The sequence below is a fragment of the Arabidopsis thaliana genome, chromosome 4 (assembly GCF_000001735.4).
Source record: "Arabidopsis thaliana chromosome 4, partial sequence".
NCBI classification, from domain to species: Eukaryota; Viridiplantae; Streptophyta; class Magnoliopsida; order Brassicales; family Brassicaceae; genus Arabidopsis; species Arabidopsis thaliana.
The window spans coordinates 6,873,690-6,886,053 of NC_003075.7; the positions used below are offsets into that span (position 1 = coordinate 6,873,690).

The 12,364-nt window shown below is 30.8% G+C and overlaps 1 protein-coding gene and 2 long non-coding RNA genes across 3 annotated transcripts; 2 read left to right on the forward strand and 1 right to left on the reverse strand.

Moving 5' to 3' along the window:
• The first annotated feature begins 4,629 nt into the window (after window positions 1-4,629).
• Window positions 4,630-4,986, forward strand: AT4G05870. Its single transcript, NR_141925.1, has one exon. It is a non-coding gene; the product is annotated as an other RNA (long non-coding RNA).
• On the reverse strand, window positions 4,630-4,986 carry AT4G05865. The gene has a single exon (NR_141924.1). It is a non-coding gene; the product is annotated as an other RNA (long non-coding RNA).
• Window positions 4,987-9,823: 4,837 nt separating this feature from the next.
• On the forward strand, window positions 9,824-11,828 carry AT4G11310 (Papain family cysteine protease). The gene is made up of 4 exons (NM_117202.3): window positions 9,824-10,379; window positions 10,832-11,067; window positions 11,150-11,290; window positions 11,387-11,828. The coding sequence occupies exons 1-4, from the start codon at window positions 9,905-9,907 to the stop codon at window positions 11,627-11,629; spliced, it is 1,095 nt and encodes a 364-aa protein (NP_567376.1). The 5' UTR covers window positions 9,824-9,904; the 3' UTR covers window positions 11,630-11,828.
• Window positions 11,829-12,364: the final 536 nt, after the last annotated feature.

Consider the following 12,364-nt stretch of genomic DNA (forward strand, 5'->3'; position numbering starts at 1 on the left):
TTCCTTCACTATTTATTTCCCTCCCAATTTATTTTTGGAACTTGAAAAAAGGACTCAAAATATTTATTCTAATGCAAAGTAAATTGCCTAAGTATTTTATTCACATTTTCTTCATTATATATATACAAACAATTGATATGTTTGGTGAATAACTAAGGATATATTATTTTTTAACTAAGGATATTTCTTGCTGACTAGTAAAATGTATGATATAGTGTTAAATCCAAAATAGTTTATATGTCATATAAATGATACATATGTAATTATATTAATTTTTATTAGCCGAATCTCTTAAACTAAATCATGTTTTCATTTTCATTCATTTGTCATGTTAGTTGTACAACATGTTTATCAAATTTTCGTGTCATTTTTAAGTCTTCTACTATTTGTTATCGGACCAAAGGATATTCTACCAAAACAATATGCATTAATATGTCTAAGAATTGCAGCTAAAAATAAATTAACAATCAAATTTAAGAATTTTTGTTTGTGGGAAAAAAGACTAGGTGTCGTGTTCGAATCCTAACAAGTATAAATATAATCATACAATTTAGGACGAAAATTGTAACACCACATAAATCTAGCTGAGACAAACTTTGTAGCTAATTTAGTTGAGCCGAATCTTATAGCCTCACGTACGCCAATATAAACATTTAACTATCTTAAAAAGCTAGTCCCATAAAATCTAGGGTCCACTCATGACTCCAAACGGTCTTAGCTAGTTACTCAAATAGTAAAGCCTATTGTTAGTCAATATTTTTCAAAGCTATGTAGTTCATGACCGTATGCTGACCTTCACACTTTTAGAGTATCTTTATTAGTAGTCTCTCACATAGTTTTTCATTAACTAAAAAATATAAAATAATAATAAAGTATAAGAGAGATAAGAAAAAGATTGAAAACAGTTTCTATGCAGAAAAACTTTAAAGTAATGATTGAGAGACTATATGTATATGTGTATGTTTATAATTGGACAGAAACTAAATTATAATAAAATATATATTTTTTTTTTAGAAACTTTTGAAGGATTTCACCAATAGAGATGACCTTAGTTGAGTGGTCAACGTGAGTCCAGAAAAGCTTGAACCATCTAACGTATTAAAGAAAAATTAACAAATGGTAATCTACTTCCATGATCAACTTTCTAGGTGGTGGAAAGCATAACCCATCCTCCATATAAGCTTTATATGAAGAAAATGAAGCAAACTCAGTTATTATTTTTTTTGTTCGCCACCGAATTTGAGTTATTTAATGTTCGCCACCGAAATGGGTTTATCACAAAAATGTGTAAAGAAAGGAATCAGACCGTTTCGTCTGAAAAACTGAACCTCTTCTGAAAAGTCTCCATCAGGTTGAAAATGTCGTCGTTGTCAGAAGCAAAAGGATAAGATATTATTTAAATATCAATTTATTGGCTCATAAAAATAATAAACAAATTATGAGAAAGCAAAAGCCAAAAGTTGTGACAACAAAGAGAGTAATAAAGGTTTGACTGATTCCTGTACATCTCTTGGCTCTCGTGCGTTTCCCATAGTTCCCAATAAATTCTGTATAAAATTATGAATTTATGATGAAATTAAGAAAATTAATATCCATGTATAAAAATAATTAATATGCACAAGCAAATCGAAATATGTTTAGGTAAGCATGCAAGTTATAAATATTTAATTTCAGATTTTCAGAAACTAGAAACGATCATTTTTAACCTTCTTTTTTGGTTAGTTACTTTATCACTGAACTAGTGGGAACTTTAGCATATTTTTCCATTTTCTCTGCGTGAAATGAGGATCATCATTATTTATGGTAGTTTATTCGAAAATGGTCGGTTAAAGTTTACAGTTGATGACTGTTAGAAAAGAATACTAAAAACGGTTATAAAACATTATTATAGTCGGTCCATATCTTTATTTTATAGTTCATTCCTTAAAATTTCTTTAAAAAGTTGAGGGATAATGAGAAAGCCACATGGAATCAAAATAGCTTCTCTCTTGCTTGAAAACTCATGATTGAACCATTTATCCTTATAATTTCCCAAATTAACGCGTACATATATTAATATCATATCTTATAATCCATAAGTCACTTATATATCATGAAGGAAGTATCATTGTCGGAAAAGCAATTTAACAACCAAAAGCGACGCAAAAATTAATAAGTTTTTAAATTCTATACCAATTTTTTGATTTGCCGTCATAATGACAGCCACGAATACGAATTTGAGAGAAAGAGATCTAAACGCGTTATGTTGGAATTTCACGGATTTATTATTTCATATTATAATAGATCGCATAATGTCAGTTTCTACATTAGATCACACAATGTCAGTTTCTAGATTTAACTTAATTAGAAAAAATCATGATATAGTCTCAATATGATAAAATCATGATGGATTACCATTTTACCAGAAGAGATTGATAACTTTTATACTGTAAAACTATGCACTAAAATATACTTACTGTCACTGAACATGCATTTTTGATTCTCCGATTTCTTCTGATGAAGAAAATGTATATATTGTATTTGATTTTTGTTTTACTTTTTTTTTTTGTTTTATGTTCATTTTCGTAATTGAGGAAAGAAATAGTCTTCTCTACTAAGGAACATACTCCTCTATTCTCTGTTGTCTTCTCCTATTTTTTTTTTTTGATTGGGACCTCCATAATACTGATCTCTATCATACTCATCATTGTAAGTTGACTGAATAGTGAAATTTAGGGTGGGCATTCGGGTAAGCGGGTCGGGTTCAAGTAAAATCCGATCGGGTAGATAAGTTTAGGATCCAATAAGATAAATCTAAAATATTGGTTTGGTTTTGGTTTGGGTCCAATCGGGTTTGGGTCGGTTCGATATGAATTTTCAGGCCTTTTTTGAAACTGATACTCAAATTTTGGATAAATACCTAGATTTTTTAGGATAAATATGTGGATTTTCGGATAAAATTTTGGGTTTTGGGTAAAATTTAGATTTTCGAATAAAATATTCGGGTTTGGTTCGGATTCGGGTCGGATTCGAATTCGATTTTTCGGACAGAGGAATTTAGGAGCCAATAAGGCAAATTTTCGGGTTCTGGTCCAAGTTTTCGGATCCGTTCCGGTTTGGATAATCAGTTCCGTTTTTTTTGCCCAGTCCTAGTGAATTTATACACCATTGTGAAATATGTTCAAATATATAGAAAATTTTCAACTGAATGGTTATATCATTTTTTATGGGCTGTGCTGAATTGTATATATAGGTAGAAGACTCCATAACATGGGCCATAAAATAACCTTACGTTGGGTCTTTGTACAAACAAACTATACATTGGGCCAAACCTCAAACGCTTCGCTGTTGGGCCAACCGTCTACCAAGAGAAGAAATAACAAATTATCTATAAATGATTTTTAAGAGTCCAACAGACTCCAGACTCAACTAGAGAAGGGTCCATTCACTTCTTTGGCGGATAAAATTAACTAGGGCAATGAAAAACATTGTTGTTTTAGTTAACTGATTTCAGGCTTTGATTCTTTGTGTGTTTAATTTTTATTAGTGCTGCTGGCATTTACAATCCAGATTTAAATCAGGTGTGTGTATATGTACATGACAAAAAAAACCATTGCATTGACCGGTATTTTCATTACTATGTCCAGAGGTATTTTCATTACAGTTATAGCTTTCTTATAACAAATATTAGCATCGCCATATATATATATTTTAAAAATCAATCGTGTAATTTTTTAGACCAACTCCAGCGGTAGTTTTTTAGTAGAAACTCATACAATTAAAAAAAATAAAAATATTGAAAAATTAAGAAACAGATGAGAGAGAATTTCTAAAATTCCTAATATTAGGAGCGTTTCTATTAGTCATATACGTTGGTTTTTTGGATGTAAAGATAAAATATTAATACTTTTTGTTTTTTTAGAAACTACGTAAATCTTATACGCTGGAAGTGCTCTTAAGATTTATCATTAGAATATATACTGGTTTCTTACTTGGTCCCCCCACCACACCCCCAAAGAAATGAATACAAATAAGAGTTGGTGGCGAGGAACGTTACATGTCCCACCTCATATTTCTATCCATGCAGCTAAATTTTTGGCTCTCGGGATTGATTATTGTGACATCGACCTCAGCCAGGCAGTGCGATAAATAATAGAGTAGTGGTCCAATACTATACATTATCAATTTATCATCTATTGGCCAGACTTATATATATACCCTTATGCGGTCTCTATATTTATGAAAAAAAATCTTAGAGGTTGATTGATTTCTGGTTTTGTATGAGCATGTGTGCATGGGTTTTATATGGGTCGTTTTGTGGGGTGGTCGTAATTGAATTGAATCCTTGCCCTGATGATTGTTGTGTTATTACTCTACGTATATATTGTTTTTGTGGCTGATTCTTGTATATTATGTATGTTGATGGTGATGAATTGTGGATGATAATGGATAAGTAAAAATGAAATCTAAGGCTAATTAAGACGATACATTAGCAAGAATGACTACTAACACCTCATCATGATCTTGAACGTGGGTGGGATGTTACAGTTGCATCCAGTTGGATCTCATTTTAATCTCAAATCACTCGGTTTTAGATCAAACTTATTTATGGATTTGATCGTGAATTAGAGATTTTTACGCATGGTTTCTTTTTCGATCCCAGCCATCCGCAAATCAGTCGATCGCTCTCTCCGCGATCGTCTCCTCTCTCTTCCGAGTCTGGTTCCGCCATCTTCCTCTCTTTCTCTGCTTGCATTTTATTTTGGTTGTATTCATTTTGTTTAGCATTTTCATCTCTAACGTCTTTCCTTTCCACGTTGGTTGATTAATAAGTTATAATACAACACAATAAATCGAAAATGGTATAAAATTTTCCATTTACACCCAAAACAAAAAGGTTCAAAAACATAAAATCCATAGTTGCCGATGTGTTATCTGAATATTTAATTTAGTCATTATATTAAATTTTTGTGAAATAAAAAAAATACAAATTTCCTAAGATAATCTCATGAGTAATATTTTGTTTTATATATGTATTCACTCTTATATTTATAAAATTATTCAATTACACGTACTAGATATATTATTAAGAGTTGGTGGTATAAAAATCACATTTCTTTGAAGTAATAAAGCCAAATCATACCCAAAAAAATATCTGAAAAGAAGATAGTGACGCTACGTACATCTCTGACATGGCCACTTCAAAAACTGGATGTTATAAGCGTGAAAAACGTTCAAAACCTAAAGCTCTAATTATCGTGACACTGACATTATATATAATTATGTATATAACATGGAAAGAGACAGAAATTATAAGCATGAAAAACGTTGAAAACATAAAACCTCAGCCAAGGAGTGACGAATGAAAGAAGATTAAGATTAAAGGTTTTTGAACCACTACGATTTTATAGAGTCTATTATAACTTTGAAACTTGTAAATTAAAGTTATGGGAAAATTGACTAGACATTTAGTTTTTGTATCAAACTAAAATAGATGGGTGTTTGTAAAAGAGTAATTACGAAACAACTTTTTGAATATCCTTTGTGACGAGATATGTCAGTAGCATGTTCACTACGCTCAGTGACAACCAAAATTAATAATTGAAGTTCGTTGATTTTTTTGTAAGAATTGTTTAGTACCGTAAATATATATTTGAAAATTTACAAACTTACAAAAACGTAAATAAATATGTTGGAAATATTTCAAAAATGTCTGAATTACTGCGGCCCTTTAATTTAGTCATTTATTAGTAAAAATGCTTTTGTTTGAATAAGAGAAATAGTGGTTGAATAAGTTTAATAGATTTACTTTTTGTGATGATCATTATTTATAAATGTAGTTGTTATATGCTCTCACTATTTCACTCTCATTCAATTATAGGTTTCACAAATTTAACGTTTAATCATTTTAATGTATTTATTTACTTACATTGAATATTTAATAACGTTGAGTCATGATTGTGGAGATATCTTATAGATGAAACCTACTAAGGTATAAGAGCACCACCAACGGTGGTTCTTTAACAGGGTCTCTGTCAACAAAAAAAAGAAAAATAACTAAAAGATAAAAGTTTTACGAGAGAGACTCTAAAATCCCTTATCTAAGGGATAGTCTTACGAAATAATAAACTTTTATTAGTAATCAGTTTATATTAAAAAAATTATAATATAATTATAAGATTAAAATATATTATTTTCTGGTTTTTAAGGGATTTTCATAGGGCCCGCCGTTGAGGATAGTCTAAAGACTACGTAATGAATATGGTAGAATATTCCAATTTATTAATTACTTTCCAAGGAAACTAGCGAAAAAAAAGGTAATGGTCCAATTGTGAATGGCTCATGACTCATGAGGTCATATTGGGCTCGACAGATCTAACATGTAATCCAGCCAAAGCTAGATATGCCTGTGAAACCAGCCTAGCTAACACGCCTAGCATACATTACCATATTGAATTTATTTGTATATAAATATTAAAATATTATATTATATTCATAATATAATATATATCTAAACAAAAATTAATTTGAGAAATAATTTCATGCTAACTTGTATGATTTTTATGTAAAATTATTATATGAAAGTGAAATAAAGTTCAGAGGATTTTTCCAAAAGAAATTTATACTAATTTTTTAAATCGTTAATTATTGCTATAATTTTATATTAAAATAATAAGAATTATTATATGAAATTTCAACTTTTTATTTTTCATAAATTTCTATTTCAAATCAAATGTAAAATTAGTTTTCTTAGCTTTTTAACTGACATTTAATTTATTAATTATTCACTGTATTTTTAAAAGGTAACATCATTGTTTAATGATCATTCATTATCATCATTCGTCAGAAAGAAATATGTTTCATTCCTCATTTTCATTTAGTTTTTTTTTTGTCTTTTAGAAGTCAATAGTAGAAGTCTTAGTTACAATTCCACACATTGAGAATTCTTATGCAATAGAATAATTAAATAAACAGTGACAATTTAATTTTCATGCAAACAAAGATATATGAACGTACAAGTTTCTACATCAAAATATATTTGTTAATAAGATTATACAAAACTCTGAAAACCTAATACATGGAAAAAAACTCAATGGTAAGAGATTAAGATACTAAGTGAAAGTCATTGCAAACATGAAAAGGTGAAGCTTGCTTGGATCACGAACCAAAATGTCAAAAAACAAATTCTTGGGTTTTTCATTTTCGATCCAAGTAAACTTAACCACCCCCATGACATGGTTGTCATTGGTTACTATTAAATGTTTAAGTAAAATAATAAATTGACTTTTATGTCAAAAAAATATTGAATAGTACAAGATCTAAAATTTAAATACTCAGTGATAATCATGGCTAAGAAGAAGGTAAAGCTTGCAGTGATAATCATAAAGGTTTTGATTCACGATCGATTGAGGCAAATCTCACTTTCTTCCATGCCATGGCTATCACTCATAATTATCTCTCACTTAGATTTTTTTTTTTTTGTTTTTTGCAGTGTGAAAAGAAAATCATGCACTTGTGATCTTATATAGGAAGAATCAAGGATAAGAGATAAGGATGTGGGAATCCAAATATTAGATAAGTATAAATCTAACAAAATCCAAAAATCCACACTTACTATTTTCTTATGTTAATACCATTTTAGAGTTAAAATTTGTTTGAATGAATTTTTTGAAAACTTAATGAATAGATATAGGTTATTTTATTTGATTCTCTTATTTTTATCTTCATCTTTCCAAATTTGTGATTCAATTTCACTTTCACTTACTAGGTTTGTAAATTTAATTTACACTTATACAACTATCGAACCCTAAAAGCTTTTATAGTCGTCTTTGAAGAAGTACAAACTCCAACTCTTTCTTCATTTGAATGTCGCTCCCCATTTCCGTCTTTTTCCATGTATATTTCTTTGGATGTGATATATTGTCAATTTTTTTTTTTAAGGTTTATAATTTACTAAACTTAAGATATGACAGGGTGAAACCATATATGTTTTGAAATCAAAGCAAAATATATCTTGTGCATTGTTAGGTCTCACTAGGGTATTGATCTATGCCCACATAGTAAAATCATTTGTATTTTGAAATCAAAACAAAATCACATTTTGGATAACACATTGGTATTATTATATGAGATATATAGACAACTGTTGAACACTCTTAAGAACATAATTAAGATTAGGGGATGTGATTTGGTACTGGTACGTTATAATGGATTGATTAGATGCAAAACCATATTTGTTTGATCTTTTGTAGCTTGTAAATCAAAACAACCACGATGCAAATAATTGTAAACGAGTTTAGTGCCAAGCTAAAGATAAAATACATATATAGGAAAACTCAAGTTGAAACTCCTCCTATATTGGTTTCCTCTTTGGAACTAAATTGTATATGTTACAAAGGTGAAACTACTAAAATAAAAAATGAAGTTGAATTATTAGTTGCACTTGTAGTTATCCTCTCTCTCTTAGCAAAGCCAATCCTGAGAGGAGCTAGAAAGTAGGTTTATTTTTAGAGTAATTAAACCTACTGAAAATAAAACATAGCAAAAAAGTACCTTTATTTATTAGGGCCACAGTAATTCACTCGCCAACCATGTTATGGGCTAAACGTTTTCAACTTTATTTGCTATATTGAAAGACACCCAATATGTAGGAATCCTAAAACATCACAATATGTAGGAATCTTTGTAAATCATCACATGTTTTGAAAGTTATAACAAATGATTTTTTTTTTTTTTAAAACATTTGAGCCGCCTTAAAAATATTATCGTATACAATAAAATAATTGTAGCAAAATCGAAATCTCTAATCGACAGAAGTTAACGACTGAAATATGGATTTGATGAATCATTTAGATGTATACAATTGTGTCGGTCAAGTTAGTGTTAATGCACATCTTTCAACAACAGTAATAAATCACTCTTGCCAACTGATTAAACAGAAAAATACTCCGACTATTTTAGAGCATGCAAAAAAGTGAGATTTAGTCTGCGAAAATGTACAAGAGCGAATTGTGGACGAACCCATACCTGCTTCTATCATGATTTCAGAGGCTTCTGGTTTCAAATGCTATATTGACGGGTCTTTGATAACCACCAAGATTTCCACTAGTCTCGGTTAGATATGCTTTGAAAATGACGAGACGATGTCATCTTGAACTGAATGCTACTATTGGCGATGTTGTGGATGTTCGAAAATCAAGACGTTCACGTAACAAAAAAAATAAACTCACGTTCCTTAGCTATGACAGTTAAATAAAAATAATATCAAAATTAAAATATTTCGCACTATAAAAAAAGGTTTATAAACTAATTTTTTTTGTCATTAACATAATTTCATTTGAAGTTATTGTCGTTTTGCAAAAAGGTTTCTAAATAAATCGATCAACACATGCTGGTGACATTTATGATGAGTTTCAAATGTATGAGTTTTGAAGAAGTTTCAAACTCTTATAAGGGTTTATAATGTGGGAATTAAGTTTTGTTAATTCGTACGTTCAAATATAATTGGAAATGTTGTGGTAATATAAATATTTTTCCAGTATTCGTACGTTCAAATATAATTGGAAATGTTGTGGTAATATAAATATGTTTCCAGTAGGGGAAAAAAACTACAAAAGTTTCAGAAATTTTCATAATGTTTTGTGACTCCCACAAATTTTAACGTGTTCGTCATGTAGAAAATCTTTGGTAAAAGAGTGACTAGGGCAGTGTCCCAAGCAACGATGGGTCGGCACTTGGTCACTCCAATGGACATGTGTTATACAGTTGTTACCTATCTGAGCTCTAAGTACTGAGTACTAAAAAAGCTGTCATATGTTAGCCACATTTTACACAACACAAAATCCATTTTTCTTCTTTCATAACTATCAGAAACAAACACAAATTAAATCAAAGTTTCATTAGTTTTAACCCCCCACAAAAAAACATGGGTAGTGCAAAATCAGCCATGCTGATCCTCTTAGTAGCAATGGTCATCGCATCATGTGCCACGGCCATTGATATGTCCGTGGTTTCCTACGACGATAACAACCGTCTCCATAGCGTTTTCGATGCTGAGGCCTCGTTAATCTTCGAGTCATGGATGGTCAAACATGGGAAAGTGTACGGGTCCGTTGCCGAGAAGGAACGGCGTTTGACGATTTTTGAGGACAACCTCCGTTTTATCAATAACCGGAACGCTGAGAATCTCAGTTATCGGCTTGGTTTGACCGGGTTTGCGGATTTATCTCTTCATGAGTATAAAGAAGTTTGCCACGGGGCTGATCCAAGACCTCCTAGGAACCACGTCTTTATGACTAGTAGCGACCGATACAAGACTAGTGCTGATGATGTGCTTCCTAAGTCAGTTGATTGGAGAAACGAAGGAGCAGTGACTGAAGTCAAAGATCAAGGCCATTGCAGTAAGTGTACAAATTTTAATCCTATCCGTCTGGTTTGTATAAACTATTTTAATTTAGAGTAACATGATAGGACTATTAAAATTTGGAAATCAGTTAAAATTTAAAACCTTACAGAAATCATAAAAACTTAGTTCAAGAATAATAAGAAAATTATTTAAATTCGATTTAATTAAAAAAATTATTTTTTACAAATAGTAAGTATATTTTAAGACGTATATCTTTAATTCATTACACTTTTCTGATATTTTTTCAATTATTTCCCTCTCTTATTTTATTCTAGCCGTTGATACAACAAACTAACACTAGCCAAAGTTTTGTTTTCTGGATCATAGTATTTAAAAACGTTATTGTTTTGTTTTTGTTGGATTTACACCAAGAATAGACACTAACTAGTAAGGAGTATCGTTTTTTAATCTACAAACTTTTGATGCATGTTTTGTTATGGTGTGAAGGGAGTTGTTGGGCTTTCTCGACTGTGGGAGCAGTGGAAGGCTTAAACAAGATCGTGACGGGAGAGTTAGTCACTTTGTCTGAGCAAGATTTGATCAATTGTAACAAAGAAAACAATGGTTGCGGAGGAGGCAAACTCGAGACTGCCTATGAGTTCATCATGAAAAATGGTGGTCTTGGTACCGACAACGATTATCCTTACAAAGCTGTTAACGGAGTCTGTGATGGCCGCCTCAAGGTCAGTATAGTTACGATTTATATATAACAATATTAAAAGAAAGAATCAATTTTGAACTTATTTTCCAAAAATATTTGTGTAGGAAAACAACAAGAATGTTATGATTGATGGGTATGAAAATTTGCCCGCAAACGACGAATCTGCTCTCATGAAAGCGGTTGCTCACCAGCCTGTGACTGCCGTTATCGATTCCAGTAGCCGAGAGTTTCAGCTTTATGAATCGGTAAAAGATTAATTTTTTGTTAAATTTTCATGTAGAAACCTTCTCTAATTGGAAAAAGATTTCATCAAATTTTTTAATATTTTTTTTATGTCAAAGGGAGTGTTTGATGGCTCGTGTGGAACAAACCTAAACCATGGAGTTGTTGTGGTCGGGTATGGAACTGAGAATGGTCGTGACTACTGGCTCGTGAAAAACTCTAGGGGCATTACATGGGGAGAAGCTGGCTACATGAAGATGGCTCGAAACATTGCCAATCCAAGAGGCTTATGTGGCATTGCAATGCGAGCTTCATACCCTCTAAAGAACTCCTTTTCTACCGATAAAAGCTCCATCGCCTAATAAAATGAGCTAAATGTATGTTATGCAAAGGATCCAGTGAGCCAGCAACCTATTCGATTGTGAAATGAAAAATAATGTAGTCGATGGGTTTTGTTTTGTAATATATTTTGGATTTGTATGGAGGGCAATGTTTGAAGTTTGTATAATATTTATGGATATTTCGTTAGGCTCTAATTATGAATGCCTTCTTTTTAGGAAGAAATGCCAAAAATGATAATTGAACTACATTTTTGCCCCTAATAAAAATATTACATTTGAGACGGACGAGATTGATTAGCGATTCTACCATATTTGCAACACCCGATTTTTATCAAAAAATGTTACATGCAGAAAGGTTTAAAATAGTAATAATTATGTTTTTATAAAAAGAAGTAAAATAATACCAAAAAAAAAGTTATGCATTTTTTTTCATAGAAAAATTCATAATTAAGTGTATTGAAATTAAATAATTTTATGAAAAATTGTGTTATTGAAGACTACAAAAGAATTGTAAGGATATAGAGGATACACAACACAATGATTTTGTCTAGAACGCGCCAAACAAACTTTTTTACTTATTCTTATTGATAATAAATCTTTTACAAAAATCAATTATCTTAGAAATAATTTGACCTATTCTACATGAATGATCAACTCCGACTAAGAAGAAATGTATGCCTAATTCTCTCTTCTGTATTTTCTACCACACATCTGTGAAAACCAAGAGAATTACAAACACTCACATTTTAGGCTTTT